The sequence below is a fragment of the Cyprinodon tularosa genome, unplaced genomic scaffold, assembly GCF_016077235.1.
Source record: "Cyprinodon tularosa strain WSP-4 unplaced genomic scaffold, ASM1607723v1 ctg1421, whole genome shotgun sequence".
NCBI classification, from domain to species: domain Eukaryota; kingdom Metazoa; phylum Chordata; class Actinopteri; order Cyprinodontiformes; family Cyprinodontidae; genus Cyprinodon; species Cyprinodon tularosa.
Window position 1 is genome coordinate 4,657 of NW_024038245.1, and position 16,871 is coordinate 21,527.

The 16,871-nt window shown below is 45.6% G+C and overlaps 1 protein-coding gene across 2 annotated transcripts in view; it reads right to left on the reverse strand.

The window, feature by feature from the left end:
- Positions 1-857: 857 nt before the first annotated feature.
- large2 (LARGE xylosyl- and glucuronyltransferase 2) overlaps positions 858-16,871 on the reverse strand; it is a 38,555-nt gene continuing 22,541 nt past the window's right edge. For both annotated transcript variants that reach the window (XM_038278621.1, XM_038278620.1), the window contains exons 6-15: positions 10,890-11,061; positions 7,609-7,713; positions 7,388-7,500; positions 7,058-7,183; positions 6,535-6,690; positions 5,879-6,042; positions 3,872-4,150; positions 2,994-3,140; positions 2,719-2,914; positions 858-1,357 (exon numbers count right to left, since the gene is read on the reverse strand). In XM_038278621.1, coding sequence (XP_038134549.1) covers positions 1,160-1,357; positions 2,719-2,914; positions 2,994-3,140; positions 3,872-4,150; positions 5,879-6,042; positions 6,535-6,690; positions 7,058-7,183; positions 7,388-7,500; positions 7,609-7,713; positions 10,890-11,061 — 1,656 coding nt within the window. In that variant the 3' untranslated portion in view covers positions 858-1,159. The remainder of the gene's footprint in view (positions 1,358-2,718; positions 2,915-2,993; positions 3,141-3,871; positions 4,151-5,878; positions 6,043-6,534; positions 6,691-7,057; positions 7,184-7,387; positions 7,501-7,608; positions 7,714-10,889; positions 11,062-16,871) is intronic.

Consider the following 16,871-nt stretch of genomic DNA (forward strand, 5'->3'; position numbering starts at 1 on the left):
GACGGGTCGTGATGTTCTTCTGGGTCAGCCGTGGTTCTGTTTTTGGAAGAATTACGAACTCTGACCTTAAAGAGGCCCAGTTCCTAAAGGACGGTTCTGTAACCATTTCCAGGCCAACAGAAGTCAGATTGAGCTAAGTTAGCCTACTTCATGCTGTCAGACAGGTTCTGTTGAAGGGATTTAGATTTTCTGATCTGTAAACTGAGCTACGGATGGATTTCATTTTAATATGAAGGACTTGGAGCGAGCAGCAAGGAAGCATTCATTTGAGCTGGACTTGTAGAAAGGAGCAGAATCAGTAGATGGCACATGTATCCAGTGACTCAGACAAAATGGCATCAAAACGAACAAAAAATGATTCCTATTAAACCGACATGCTGTGGTTCCTCTGTCCGTCTTTCTGCTGCTAAGGAACCCGAACGCTTGGATGAGGACGTGTTTGTCTGCCTTAAAAACAACCTGTAATGCTACCGTTAACATGCAAGACGAAGCGGCGTGACTCTGAGCACGCGTGTTGGTGATGCAGCCCGTTCTCACTCACACACACACACTTAAAGCACGTCCCTGATGACATCACACAAAACATGGACTGATCTGAAACCATGAAACTGTTTCTTTTTTCTTTAGAGGTCCAACAATATAAAAGGAAAACTTAGCGTGTAAAGCAGTAATCAAAACTTAGTAAATTTAAATGTTTCGCTATCATTGGTTCAGATTTATGATTTAAAAAAAAAGGTATTAAATATCTTTGTAAATGTGATGAAGTGGATAAGGCTTGAATCATTCTCCAGGTCTAGCTGACTCGTAGACGTCTCTCCCCCGAAGCATCAGGTCCCGGCGGGACCCCCGCCGGGTCCCGCTGGGTCCTGCCGGGTCCTGGCATCCATGCAGAGACAGACTGCCTCTGGAAAAAGCCCTGATTGTCAGAACAAATTAAAACTGAATGCTTCTCGCTTTGCTCCTTAAAGGAACACCTGTCTGCATCCTGGTCCTTCATCCTCCCATCAGATTCTCCTTGGTCTCTGCATCCACTGCAGGATTAATGCACAGCAGCCCGAGATGCTCAGATGGGCCATAAAGCTCTACGGTTCCACCTGCTGCCCAGTGATCTCCAGCACGAGTCCGAGCCCTCAGGGTCCTGATCCCGGCTCCCTGGAGTTTACATGTTCCTCTGGGCAGTGAGGTACTTGAGAGCAGTGGCTCCATATTTCCTGGACAGATCCTGGTGAAACTCGTCCTTCAGTGTGTTCAGACAGTTACGGTAGCTGGCGCTAGAGCGGAACTTGGAGATGTCGAAGCTGGGAGCGTGTGGCATGTGGATCATGAAGGCATTGGGAAGGACCATCAGATCGTACTCCTGGAGGAAGAAAGAAAGTTGCTGTCAGGGTTAATTTGAACTGCTGCGTGCCTTAGAGCAGTGCTTCCCAACACTGCACCTCAGGAACCGTGTCCTGCATGTTTTAGGTGTTTCCTTGTTGCATCACACCAGAAAAGAGCAGATTATTAACAAACTTCTGCAGCACTTGATTGCAGTAGAAATAGAATCAGCTGTGCAGGAACAGAGACATATCTAGAAAAAAGAAGGGCTGGGGGTTGGGAACCACTGCCTTAGAGGATTGAAGGCCACTGGGATGTGGAAAAAAAAAAAAAAATTCGAAATGGGATTTTAATCCAGAGATTCTGGATTGCGAAAAAAAAAGAAGAAAAAAGGTTTGAATCACGACTCTGACTTTTATTTTCATGTTTCTCTCTTTTTTATGGCCCTGATTCAGGGATTATATATACTGTATATATATATATATATATATATATATATATATATATATATATATATATATATATATATATATATATATGTATATACATATGTACATATATATGTGTGTGTGTGTGTGTGTGCGTACACTTGTGGATTTTTGTGCCATGCCATGTGGGTTTGGGGACAAAATCAGAGATTGCATGAATGATTGAAGACTAAATTTGACTTTCGATAATCCAACACCAAAAATGGCTGAAAGGTGGCAAACGTGCATCTTTATCTACCGCTTGCTTCTACCACATTTCTTTTGATGTCCAGTTTTGCTGCTAGGCGAGGAAAGCACACATGGTTATTTTTAACTGGCATACACGGTCAGTTATTGACGCTGGTACATCAGCTGTTGTCGTAGCTCGTGGTAAACGTGTAGCGTGCGGGCCCGCACCAACACCAGCTTGATGACTTGTACAAGAAACGACAGGAGGAGACTGACGCTTTCCTAAGACCCGCCCCCTTCTTCTTCTGACTGGCTAATACTGTTAGTTCCAGAGCACTCGTTTGCTACCATTGGCTGACAAATGCAAGAGGGATTTCGATTGTTTTTTTTTTATTTATTTACCGTAAATTTATATTCAAGTGATTTTTTTTTTACCCATGGGCAATCGCTACGAGCCTGGGGCCAGAATACCTGCTAACATTATTAGGGAGACAGGTGGACACTTTTTTTTCCGATTTCAGCGCACTTTTGCCATTCACATGCCTCAGATTATAGAGTGAATAAAAAACAAAACAAAACTGTAAAGCTGCAGCACGACCACAGGAAACGGAGCTTTAAATTCAGATTCCTTAGTGGTTGAAAGGTATTGAGTTTGTGTGGGTTTTTCTCTGGGGGATCCAGCTTCTTCCCAAAGTCAGAAACCTGGACTCTGATTGGTCGTCAGAGCTAACAAACAGAGACATACCTGAGCGTCCAGCTCCATGATGTGGGACACCTTGTTCCAGCCGAAGCCCACGAAGCGCTGGTCGTACTCCGGACAATCCCGTCGCACCACGACGTACGGCTCGAAGTCTGACTCCCACTCCACCTTATAGGGCGTGGTCGCCGTTCGCCATTTGGCATAGTTGGTTGGAGCGTGGCCCTTCGGCCACACGTGGTACCTGCAGCAGCAGAGAGGGGCGGGACGTTGGATCATGTGTGCTGGCCACCAGAACGGGGCTGGGGTATGTGCTGTGGTACCTGAAGGTGTAGAGAGTTCCCATGTCCAGCATGGAGAGGAGCTCGGCTTTGGATTTGGGGAAGGACAGGCGGTAACGGAGAGTCTCGAAGGCCGGAACCACCAGAGCCTTCTTGGTGTGAGCCATGTCCAGCTGGACCACAGACTTCCTGCAGGAGCCAGAAGATGAAGGAGCTTAAAGACTGCAGGTGTTTACAGAGAGCGTTACTAAGAATAATAATTTCTTTAAAGGTTTTCCTCTTGGTGCTGCATCGACCAACACCACTCTCAAACTTTTCATTATTCAGTTGTGTCGCAGCAGAAAAAAAAAGCTCATCAGAACCTTTTATTTGACAGCAGAGAGCAGCGAACAGACGGCCGTGTTTCTGTGTTCATCGCATCAAATTAAGCGGTCATAAAATCTGTGATTTCCCCAGAGAAATGTTTGGACTGCATGATGGTTCCTGACAAACCGCAGCCGGCTGCTTCTTTATGGGCTGGGAGGCTCCAGCGCCGGAATATGGATGCTTCATTTTCATTGGTTGGTGCTGACAGTCGAAGGCTCTGTCTCTCTGAAGTCTCTCTGAAGGCAGAGGACTCCACTGGCACTGCGGTTAATGGCCTGTGATGCAACCTGATTGCTTCAGATGATGTTGAGCAGAATAGAAATGAATCTGATTGTGTTATTATGAGGAGGAGGCATGGATGAGCCCTGAACCCCCATCTGTCCATCCCGGCTGCCTCCGGGCCCGGAGACGTGGACACATCTCTGAACACCATGAACCAAAGCCTCATTTCTCTATTTTTTAGACAAAATTGTGAGTTTCTCATTTGTTTTCCAAGAAGATGTAGAAATAAAAATAGACAGACGCTGCCTGACCCTGCAGGAGCGCCGGCTTACCTGAGGTAATCATAGAGACCGTACATCGGCAGGAAGTCTACGTCCGTCAGGAACACGTAGGGGGTGTTGGCGTTCCTCAAGGCCACGTTCCTCACCAGGTTGACCGGGTAAAACTGGCCCTCCTTGTAGACGATGTGGTAGCCGACGTTCTTGCGGTTCTTGAGAACCTCTGAGGCCTGGGCGTAGCGCAGGAACTGCTGCGCCTCTGCGTCGGACATGTAGAGGGCCAGGCTGATGGGGCCCTCCCAGTGCTTACAGATGGCCTCCAGCATCTGCAGCCTGAGGAGAAACAGAAAGAAGATTAATAATTAAAGAAGGTATAGAGGCTGATCTTTTATTATCGGGATGATCTAAATAAGTGGTCCCTCTAATTGTCAATCATTCTGATGTTATGTTTACGTAAGGTTGTCCTATGTGCTCGTCCCATTAGCTATGCACACTTTCAGGCCTGTATGTGTGGTGAGCTACTATCTCAGACAGTCGTTGAAGCTCACCTTTTTGACTGCGGTTCTTTGAAAATGGCAGAGGGTCGTAAGAGAAAAAGTATCTACTGAGCGTATGAGAAGAAAAGAGGCAAATATATTCCTTAATGGGATATATTCGCAAAGCATTATGGGATTTGCTGTCACAGCGGCCCACTGCCATAGGCTGTCGCTACCCAACAACGGCAACTAAAAACAAAGATGGCGCAGACACCGCACGGGGGAGGAGGAGTCACTTGACCAATGGGGAGCAAAAAGCAGTGATCATCTGTGCGAATGGTAAGTTAAGAGTTCACAATAAAGTTTACTATATATTCCACACTCTATAAAGTGATTGAGGGATTGAGGGGTTTGGGTGGACGTTCGGACACAGTAAGCTTGCATGAGCTATGAGAATGGCAACTTTTAAACAGCGTGCACGAGGAGAAAAAGGCTCGTGCACGCTTTCGCACGCTTTTAATAGGTGTTCCCTCTCGGGAGTTGCTACATGATTGTGCATGTGCATCTTTATTTTAAAAGTAGAGAGGGTTGGTCCTTAAAAAAAAAAAAAAAAAATCGTGAAATCCTCCACAAAACCTTTAACCAGGAAAAACAGGAAGAACACCCAAATGAACCGGCGCAACAACCTTTGGACAAACCGTTCTATCAGTCAGAGGGGGTCACTTCTGGAACAGCCTCCCAACAAACTTCAGGGAAATTCCCACTTATTGCACATTTAAAAAGCACCTTAAACAGTTTCTTAAAAGTTCCCAGACATGCACTCACTAATTTTACTGTTGTAATGTCATTGTCTGAACGTGTGTCTGTGTGTTTTGACTGATATTTTGTATTATGTGATCTTGTGTTGTTTTGTCTTCCTGCCTCAGAGACAGATGTAAATTAGCAACTATGCTATGATCTGGCTCATTTACAATCTGTACAGAAGTATAAGATTCTTCATTAATGTGCGCTGTCCTGATTAACTAAATAAATAAAATAAAATAAAAAAACAGGAAGATGAACGTGGGAAGAGGAAGTGGGAGCCCAGATATACAATATATCTGTATACGTCTGACCAAAATAAATGGTTGAAAGGTTTCGTCATGACTGCATCAGGTAACAACCACTCTGAGGGGAGAAAAGAGTTTTTTTGTTTTTGTATTTTTTTGTATTTTATTTGAAAAATCAGGAAAATGTTTGCTCTCTGAATTTGGATTTGCTAGGATTTCAAAATCAAATCGCCAGGATGTAAACAGACCGGATCCAAACTTTGTTCAATAAAACCTCCCTAAATGTTGCAGCTTTAATCAGTAAAAAAAAAAAAAATGAAGGTGTGTTTAGGTCCTCATATTTTGTCCAGTCCAGAACATTAAAAAATAATAATAATTTAGCAGTTTTGGATCAAATTAATGTCACTTGAAGCTGGATTGTACCGGATGGGTATCTGTACTCGTTTGTTTGTGGCGTTTGGTTGAAACCCAGCAGGAGGTGAAGGATTTAGAGCGTGATGTTTCTGAAGGCAGCAGCAGCGTTCTGGTTCTCTGACCTGTCCATGGAGAGCTGTGCCACCAGGGTCACGTCTGTGTCGTCCTCTGTGGGCGTGTACTCGTACTGCAGGAAGTACAGGTGCACCCTGTGCACCGTCAAGCGCTCCCGTCGGAAGTCGTAGCACTGATCGTCTTCGTCCAGGTCCTCCAGCGCCGCCTGCAGCTGAGGAGAGGAACTACATGTTATTACATGGAAGTCGTTCAACCAGAAAAAATGAACTAGTGAGAGAAACCAAAGAGAAACGATTCCGATATTACTGAAAGCTAAGAACACATTTCATTAAAGGAATTTAAAGAACTCTAAAAATACTTCTGGATCAAAAACAAAGCTTTTGAGAGAACCTATATTGTGTATGAAAAACATTTTATTTTTTCAACTGTACTTGGTAGATTTTTTTACAAATTGTGTTATTTTCAATCCTAATTTTTTTTTATTTCCTTCTTTACACTTCTGGCTGGTCTGACTGACCAATAGAAAAGCTGTTGCTAAGGTCCAGGCAGAGCAGACTCATTCCTATTGGTCAGAGGACAGAGTAACCCTGCGGAGTTAAAAAGAAAACCCAGTTTCCTAACAAGGCTTAATCCAAAGGATGATCACTCACTATGACCTGGAGCTGTTTTAACGTGTTCTAGGTTTTCTTTATCAGTGTCTCACCCGGACGCCTTCTGGACTGGCCTGGCTCGGGCAGCCGAACAGCTCCCTGCGCAGCAGGTTACCGTCATACTCCAGGAAGGTCAGGTAGAGGTTTCTGAAGAACTCCACATGCTTGTTCTTCACTCGCAGCTTCTTTGGAGAGTTCCAGTGGATCACCTGGAGGAACAACTCCAACATCCATAACCTGCTTCTAAACGTCTGGCTAAAATTAGAACTACTCTGTCAAAACAAAACAACACTGAATGCTGCATAGAGTCACATTAGAAGAAATAAGCCTGGAGTAAAACTTGCTAAAGATGTTCTGATCTCACCTCTAATCAACTTTCTTTTGCATATTTAAATCTACATTTGCAGAAATGTCAATTTATATTATAAGGAAGGAAGGAAGGAAGGAAGGAAGGAAGGAAGGAAGGAAAGAAGGAAGGAAGGAAGGAAGGAAGGAAGGAAGGAAGGAAGGAAGGAAGGAAGGAAGGAAGGAAGGAAGGAAGGAAGGAAGGAAGGAAGGAAGGAAGGAAGGAGCTACCTTGAGGTCGGACACCTCGGTGTAGCACTGCTCTGAGCGCGTGTGGTCGGACAGTTGGACGTTCCAGAAGCAGGGCAGCTGGTGGACCAGAACCGGGTTCTGCTTGATGAAGGCGTTGAAGATGTCCTGCAGGCAGACGACACAGACAGCAGCTCACTGTGAAGCTCCTTAGAGATGATTAACATGCTCCTGTTCTGGTAGCTTCTACACTTCAGAGACCAACAACAATAGATGGACCTAATCGGGTCATCCCGAGCCAGAAAAGGCTCAGCTTGGACCTTTAGTCAGATTCCCTTCTTTGCATTCCTTCAGGTGGAGGCGGGGCCTAACCTGGTCAGCCAGCGACGTGCTGAGCATGCTCATTAGCTCCCTCTCTGCCGTCAGACGCCACATCTGTTCCCAGCTGATCCTCCTCAGTCGTTCCAGGTAGAGAAGGATGACGCCTGCAGCAGAGGAGGAGAAAACCGGCTGAATCTAAACACTCAAAGGGAAGAGAAACTTCTAGATGGCAGCGGAACGACATCAACAGGCATCAGCTGACATTTATTTACCCGTGTTGAAGCCTCTTCCCAGCGCCGGCCAGGGTCTGTGGTTCTTCCACAGGTTCCCCAGGTACCAGTCGCTCTGGTTCTCCACCAGTCCAATCACCTGCTTATCTGTTAAGAACAGAAATATTCACAACATTCAGCTAAAAAGACAACTTGGGTTTTTCATATCAGAAATAAAGTTTCAGTATTAGCAATGAAATGAAATCAGATGTTTTAACAAAGAACTGAGGTTGGACCTGCCTGCTTCTAAAGTCAGCCTGAGGGGATTTATTTGCCCCCTGAGGCAGAGTTACAGACAGAGGCGGATTTCATCACGTCTCAAACACTAAACTTCTCTGGTGTACGAACCAAAAAGTCAAACTACATGCTGCATATTACTCATCATCACAACCAAAATAGGTAAAATAATCATTATTTTCACAAGGAGACATTTAAATGTAAATGCATACATGTTAATTCTATCTTGTTCAAATCTTGTTCTTAATAACAAAATTCTTTATTGAGACATAAACCACTTCTGAAAATATTTGTTAACCGAAGCTAAAAATAATAAATAAAAATAAATAAAAACCTCAACCTTATTCTATACTCTAGTTATCTTTTATTAAACAGAGATGGAAGAACTAAGTACATCTTTGATGTAATTAAAGAAGAAAGCATATTTCTCTTCAGTAAAAGAGAAGAATAAAAATAATCCTAGATATGTTTTTAATCCACTTGTCAAACTCACCAAGAACCATAGCTCTGTTGAACCGTCCATCCCACCTGCTCTTAGCAGCAATGATTTAATGGGATTCATTATAAATTAGATTTATTCTAATAAAAATAAGATCATTAGCACCCCTCTAACTATGATTGGTTTGTCTCTGGAAGGTGAGAAATAGAATCTGAATCGGGTTTAAACTGCTTAGATCAAAATTTAAAAAACTATTGTCTTTATCTAAGCCTTCAACTTGGATGTTAGATCCAGTTCCAACCAGGTTATTTAAGGAGCTATTCCCTTTGATCTCCTCCTCCATTTTAGATGTGATTAATCTATCTCTGTTACAGGGATATGTACCTAAAGCTTTTAAGGTTGCTGTGATTAAACCTCTGCTTAAGAAACCGTCTCTTGACCCAGATGACTTGGTCAATTATAGACCTATATCCAATCTTCCTTTCTTATCCAAAATTCTTGAGAAAGTAGTTGCCAAGCAAGTTTGCGATCACTTCCACCATAATGAACTTTTTGAAGAGTTTCAGTCTGGCTTTAGAGCTCATCATAGCACTGAAACAGCTCTGGTGAAAGTCACTAATGATATTCTCATGGCCTCAGATAATGGACTTGTATCTGTGCTCGTCCTGTTGGATCTCAGTGCTGCATTTGATCCAGTTGTCCATAATATTTCTCTTTACTATATATCAGAGATGAGAAATGTGGAGTCAACAAGTCATCTCCATGTCATGTATTTGTTCTACCCAGCCACTGAAGCAGGTGAGTCCAATCTTCACCGTGAATCAACCTGTGCAAGATTGGACTCACCTGGTTAATTGGTTGGGTAGATTAAATACATGACATGGAGATGACTTGTTGATTCCACATTTCCCATCTCTGCTATATATATATATATATATATATATATATATATATATATATATATATATATATATATATATATATATATATATATATATATATATATATATGCTTTATTAATTTCCACTGTTATGCTGATGATACCCAGCTATATCTGTCTATAATCCAGATGAAGCTAACCCATTACATAGATTACTGGCATGTCTCGAACAAAAACCTGGATGACTCTTAACTTTCTGCTCCTGAAAGCAGACAAAACAGAAGTTATAGTCTTTATATATTTTCCAATGTTATCTTTTTACATTTTTTACTGTCTATATGTTTTTTATGTCAGGTTTTCAGATTGAGACTTACAAATGGACTCTTTTCCAATTTTGTTTAACAGATTAAATCTCTTCACTTCAAACTCAATAGAAACTCTTGCTCTGGACCACAGAAATGTTGTTACTAACGTCCAGCAGACCAATAGAAATGCATCTTTGCAACTCAATCCAGAGGAAAGCCCGCCCCTAGAGGTGAAACGAATCTTATCTGTAAAATACGATTAGAAAAGAATAACATTTTTAAAACTCACTATATGTAATAGAAAAAAGCTTATGAAACATTAAACTTTGCATACATTTTTTAAATTAAAAAATAAATAATGAATTTGAATGAAAAAGTTATAAAAATAATCAAAGAAAACTTCAAAAGCATATTTTTGATTGAAATGTTTTTCAGTTTCATTTCAGGAATACCTTTTTAATTTTGTTATTTTGTGTTCTTTTTTTGCAAAAATAATAGAACAAAATTCAGTCCATATATAGAAGTTTAAGCTTTAGCCAAATGCTAAGGAAAAAAGGCCACATTAACGACCGTAGAGAGGAAATTGTTGCTACTGTTCAATATGTGGATAAATACCGTGCTCTGCTTTGCCAAGAGCCGCTTCATGCCGTTGGGTTAAATCGAATCTGATCTAAGGTTTTATTTACTTTATGTTGCAAACACATCTGAGAACAATTATTGGGGAATTTCCAAAGGCATTAATCATGGGCTCTGAACACAGGGAGCCACAAACGTGGTTGAGAATCGGGCTCTCATGTTACCTTTCTCCAAGAAATCGGATCAGTTATAAAATAGGATCGATTTAGATGTTCCAAGACAGAAAAGGCAGCAGAAATGAGAACATTTTGCAGCTAAAATTAGGTTTTCCGTCACGTTGAAAGCAGCTGCAGAAACCCTTTCATGTTTGGTTTGAGGCTGTGCAACGAAAGGGGAACATTTTTCAATTTGTTCATGTTTACGTGTAAAAGCTCAAAACTTTTTAATCGTGGAGGAGAGGAAATTAATACAGTTGAAGAGTAAAGATCAGGTGTTAAAGGAGATAGTCTGCTCTATAAGAACAATATGGCCGCCTTGTTGTGTGAAACGAGAACAAAATGTGGAGCATCAAAGCTGGAGCAAACCAAACACTGCAGCACGGAGGTGGAGGGCTGGTGATGTGGGCTTGTTTGGTGGCTAACAGGAAGTAGGCCCCTCTACCTTCTACAAATCTGCTGGATTATAACAGGTGTGGATTCCTAAACCGGCTCTTCCTACGACATATTTGATACATGAAACCTAAAAACTGAACAAAGACGTCTTTTGTCTGCACATTTTTTTAAAGTTTTTATGTTAAAGCTATTTTTACTCTAAACTTCAACAACTGTTAAAGGAAACTCTTTCTCACCGGTGAACTTCTTGAAGATGCCCCACAGCTCGGCGATGTCGGTGGCGAAGGTGATGTCTGTATCCAGGACGATGACCTTCGCCAGGTCAGACGGTAAAGCTTTGGTTAGCGTCAGCTTCATCAAGCCGTAAATACCTGAGTAATGCTTGTTGGGTATCCAGGACACCTCGGACTGAAACGACAATCATAAGGAGATCACAGACATTTTGAACAGCTCAACAATCCCTGCTCTTACTTCTTCCTCATTCTGACCGCAGGCATCACACAAAGACGCCTTCAGCATTTTTCTGGTGACGACTAAACATGTTTTCAGCCAGTCTGAACCTGGAAACGGTGTCCTTTAATTAATTATTTAAATTCAGAAGAATTGGATCTGCGTAAAAGCATCATCTGCAAACAGGGGAGGCTGTTTTCCTCCGCTTTAATGTGAGTTAATGGAAAGTGAGGAGAGGCTGCAGGTCGGAGAGTCTGATGGCACAAAGGGCCGATTGTTCAGCACAAAGACGGAGCGGGAGGAGAGCCTGACCATGTGAAGCAGGTTGGAAACAAACACCGATTCATGCCTCGGCCTCTTCATTCCACTCAGAGCTCATTCAGCGACTATACGCCACCTAAACCTTTTTCGCCTGTCTGGGTCGGTTTTTCTTTGTTTTTAGGTGCTTAAAGTGTCACTCCACTCTTCCAAATAAATTAGTTTAGAATTGTTGCAAATTAAAAACTTTACAGACTTGAATGTTTGGTCTCAGCTGCTCTGTTAACACACACACAACCAAAACATTTTACAGTTATGTTGGAATCTAATTTATATCATGTAACAAGAAGAGACTTCAATCTGATGTAAAAATGCTGCAAAAAAGGCCTTTAAAATAAAGAAAAACTAGGAAACTAAGACCAGAGCCGCCTCTTAGGACCAGAGCCGCCTCTTAGGACCAGAGCCGCCTCTTAGGACCAGAGCCGCCTCTTAGGACCAGAGCCGACTCTTAGGACCAGAGCCGACTCTTAGGACCAGAGCCCGCCTCTTAGGACCAGAGCCGCCTCTTAGGACCAGAGCCGCCTCTTAGGACCAGAGCCGCCTCTTAGGACCAGAGCCGACTCTTAGGACCAGAGCCGCCTCTTAGGACCAGAGCCGACTCTTAGGACCAGAGCCGCCTCTTAGGACCAGAGCCGACTCTTAGGACCAGAGCCGACTCTTAGGACCAGAGCCGACTCTTAGGACCAGAGCCGCCTCTTAAGACCAGAGCCGACTCTTAGGACCAGAGCCGCCTCTTAGGACCAGAGCCGCCTCTTAGGACCAGAGCCGCCTCTTAGGACCAGAGCCGCCTCTTAGGACCAGAGCCGACTCTTAGGACCAGAGCCGCCTCTTAGGACCAGAGCCGCCTCTTAGGACCAGAGCCGCCTCTTAGGACCAGAGCCGCCTCTTAGGACCAGAGCCGCCTCTTAGGACCAGAGCCGCCTCTTAGGACCAGAGCCGCCTCTTAGGACCAGAGCCGCCTCTTAGGACCAGAGCCGACTCTTAGGACCAGAGCCGCCTCTTAGGACCAGAGCCGCCTCTTAGGACCAGAGCCGCCTCTTAGGACCAGAGCCGCCTCTTAGGACCAGAGCCGACTCTTAGGACCAGAGCCGCCTCTTAGGACCAGAGCCGACTCTTAGGACCAGAGCCGACTCTTAGGACCAGAGCCGACTCTTAGGAGCAGAGCCGCCTCTTAGGACCAGAGCCGACTCTTAGGACCAGAGCCGACTCTTAGGACCAGAGCCGACTCTTAGGAGCAGAGCCGCCTCTTAGGACCAGAGCCGACTCTTAGGACCAGAGCCGCCTCTTAGGAGCAGAGCCGACTCTTAAGACCAGAGCCGACTCTTAGGACCAGAGCCGACTCTTAGGACCAGAGCCGCCTCTTAGGACCAGAGCCGCCTCTTAGGACCAGAGCCGCCTCTTAGGACCAGAGCCGACTCTTAGGACCAGAGCCGCCTCTTAGGACCAGAGCCGCCTCTTAGGACCAGAGCCGCCTCTTAGGACCAGAGCCGCCTCTTAGGACCAGAGCCGACTCTTAGGACCAGAGCCGCCTCTTAGACCAGAGCCGACTCTTAGACCAGAGCCGACTCTTAGGACCAGAGCCGACTCTTAGGAGCAGAGCCGCCTCTTAGGACCAGAGCCGACTCTTAGGACCAGAGCCGACTCTTAGGACCAGAGCCGACTCTTAGGAGCAGAGCCGCCTCTTAGGACCAGAGCCGACTCTTAGGACCAGAGCCGCCTCTTAGGACCAGAGCCGACTCTTAAGACCAGAGCCGACTCTTAGGACCAGAGCCGACTCTTAGGACCAGAGCCGCCTCTTAAGACCAGAGCCGCCTCTTAGGACCAGAGCCGACTCTTAGGACCAGAGCCGCCTCTTAGGACCAGAGCCGACTCTTAGGACCAGAGCCGACTCTTAGGACCAGAGCCGCCTCTTAGGACCAGAGCCGACTCTTAGGACCAGAGCCGACTCTTAGGACCAGAGCCGACTCTTAGGACCAGAGCCGACTCTTAGGACCAGAGCCGCCTCTTAGGACCAGAGCCGACTCTTAGGACCAGAGCCGCCTCTTAAGACCAGAGCCGCCTCTTAAGACCAGAGCCGACTCTTAGGACCAGAGCCGCCTCTTAAGACCAGAGCCGCCTCTTAAGACCAGAGCCGCCTCTTAAGACCAGAGCCGACTCTTAGGACCAGAGCCGCCTCTTAAGACCAGAGCCGACTCTTAGGACCAGAGCCGACTCTTAGGACCAGAGCCGCCTCTTAGGACCAGAGCCGCCTCTTAGGACCAGAGCCGACTCTTAGGACCAGAGCCGCCTCTTAGGACCAGAGCCGCCTCTTAAGACCAGAGCCGCCTCTTAGGACCAGAGCCGACTCTTAGGACCAGAGCCGCCTCTTAAGACCAGAGCCGCCTCTTAAGACCAGAGCCGACTCTTAGGACCAGAGCCGCCTCTTAGGACCAGAGCCGACTCTTAGGACCAGAGCCGACTCTTAGGACCAGAGCCGCCTCTTAGGACCAGAGCCGACTCTTAGGACCAGAGCCGACTCTTAGGACCAGAGCCGACTCTTAGGACCAGAGCCGACTCTTAGGACCAGAGCCGCCTCTTAGGACCAGAGCCGACTCTTAGGACCAGAGCCGCCTCTTAAGACCAGAGCCGCCTCTTAAGACCAGAGCCGACTCTTAGGACCAGAGCCGCCTCTTAAGACCAGAGCCGCCTCTTAAGACCAGAGCCGCCTCTTAAGACCAGAGCCGCCTCTTAAGACCAGAGCCGCCTCTTAAGACCAGAGCCGACTCTTAGGACCAGAGCCGCCTCTTAAGACCAGAGCCGACTCTTAGGACCAGAGCCGCCTCTTAAGACCAGAGCCGCCTCTTAAGACCAGAGCCGCCTCTTAGGACCAGAGCCGACTCTTAGGACCAGAGCCGCCTCTTAAGACCAGAGCCGCCTCTTAGGACCAGAGCCGCCTCTTAGGACCAGAGCCGACTCTTAGGACCAGAGCCGCCTCTTAAGACCAAAGCCGCCTCTTAAGACCAGAGCCGACTCTTAGGACCAGAGCCGCCTCTTAAGACCAGAGCCGACTCTTAGGACCAGAGCCGCCTCTTAAGACCAGAGCCGCCTCTTAAGACCAGAGCCGCCTCTTAGGACCAGAGCCGACTCTTAGGACCAGAGCCGCCTCTTAAGACCAGAGCCGACTCTTAGGACCAGAGCCGACTCTTAGGACCAGAGCCGACTCTTAGGACCAGAGCCGCCTCTTAGGACCAGAGCCGACTCTTAGGACCAGAGCCGCCTCTTAGGACCAGAGCCGCCTCTTAGGACCAGAGCCGCCTTTTAGGACCAGAGCCGCCTCTTAGGACCAGAGCCGACTCTTAAGACCAGAGCCGCCTCTTAGGACCAGAGCCGCCTCTTAGGACCAGAGCCGCCTCTTAGGACCAGAGCCGCCTCTTAGGACCAGAGCCGACTCTTAGGACCAGAGCCGCCTCTTAGGACCAGAGCCGCCTCTTAAGACCAGAGCCGCCTCTTAGGACCAGAGCCGACTCTTAGGACCAGAGCCGACTCTTAGGACCAGAGCCGCCTCTTAAGACCAGAGCCGCCTCTTAGGACCAGAGCCGACTCTTAGGACCAGAGCCGACTCTTAGGACCAGAGCCGACTCTTAGGACCAGAGCCGACTCTTAAGACCAGAGCCGCCTCTTAAGACCAGAGCCGCCTCTTAGGACCAGAGCCGACTCTTAGGACCAGAGCCGCCTCTTAAGACCAGAGCCGCCTCTTAGGACCAGAGCCGACTCTTAGGACCAGAGCCGACTCTAAGACCAGAGCCGACTCTTAGGACCAGAGCCGCCTCTTAAGACCAGAGCCGCCTCTTAAGACCAGAGCCGCCTCTTAGGACCAGAGCCGACTCTTAGGACCAGAGCCGCCTCTTAAGACCAGAGCCGCCTCTTAGGACCAGAGCCGACTCTTAGGACCAGAGCCGACTCTAAGACCAGAGCCGACTCTTAGATCTGATCCCAGGAAGGAGTCGGTTCAGGTTCAAGGTCAGTTTCTGGTTGGTACAATCTCAGTCCATATAGATCTTCATTCCTACAGTCAATCCTAAATATACTAACTAATCCCTTTTAAACTGAGGAAGGTATTTTGTTTTTTCTTCCAAACATGAGTTTGACCAGAAGTTAAAGAACCTTTAGCACCAAGTTTTGAAAATGAATTTAATGTTAACTCTGTTAAAAGTAGAGAAAATTCACCATTAATCCAAACTTGTGCATCAGAATCAGACACTTTAATAATCCCAGAGGAAAATTACTTGGAATTCATATTTACCTACATTAGACCTGGCAGACGTATTTGCACCAGAGCCTCTTAAAAAGCACCTTAAACAGTTTCTTAAAAGTTCCCAGTCATGAACTCACTAATTTTACTGTTGTAATGTCATTGAACGTGTGTCTATGTGTTTTGACTGATATTTTGCATTATGTGATTTTGTGTTGTTTTGTCTTCCTGCCTTAGAGACAGATGTAAATTAGCAACTATTCTATAATCTGGTTCATTTAAAATCTGTACAGAAGTGTAACATTGTTCATTAATGTTCTCTGTCCTGATTAACTAAATAAATAAATAATTTGTGACTGATCTGAGCTCCTGGTCGTGTTGGAACGCTGCAGATGCTGCAATCAGTCTGATTTTTTTCTCTTTACTTCAACACTATAGGAAATATCCAATGCAGAATGAAAGTTTCCTTCCTTTGACAACAACACATATCGTCATTTCTCCAATTAGATTTGTGTCACGAGGTGAGAAGTAGAGACTGACATTTTTTTGGGAATCCCACGGGAATCCCACGGGATTCCCGTGGGATGGGAGTCAGTATTAGTAACGATCACGTGATCGGGACGGTACAGGATTAAACATTAACGGGAGCAGACGGGAGTGGGAGCAAACCAATAGTAACTAAAAAAAACAACTATGATCGATGCCAAAAAATAAAATAAAATAGAAAGAAAAAAAATCCAGTACTGGCGCGGCGCCACCATTTTGTAGTTTTTTTCCTTGAAGCCTACACTATAATGCAAGTCAAAAAAACTACACAACCCAAAAACCAACAGTGATTCCGCTCTGAGTTTTTCACCCGCGCTCAAAAACAACAATGGAGGGACCAACAGTTACTACAGTTAGAAACTTAACTGACCCTTCATAGAAATTCAGATTCAATGTATTGGCAGAAATCTTATTGAAGACAACAAGAATGGGAGGGGTGCAGGAGCGGGAGTCATTCTGAATGGGAGCGGGAGTAATTTCACCTGGAGTGGAACGAGACAGGATTTAGATTTCTACTCTGGCCCGGGATCGGGACACCATTTTTTTCTGTGGGAGTGGGACGGAACAGGAGTGAAAATCCACTCCCGTGTCAGACTCTTGGGAGAAGCAGTTATTTTTTTTCTAAGAGCAGTTTGAGAATGAAAAGTTAAATTAAACTAGAAAAAAAAGATCT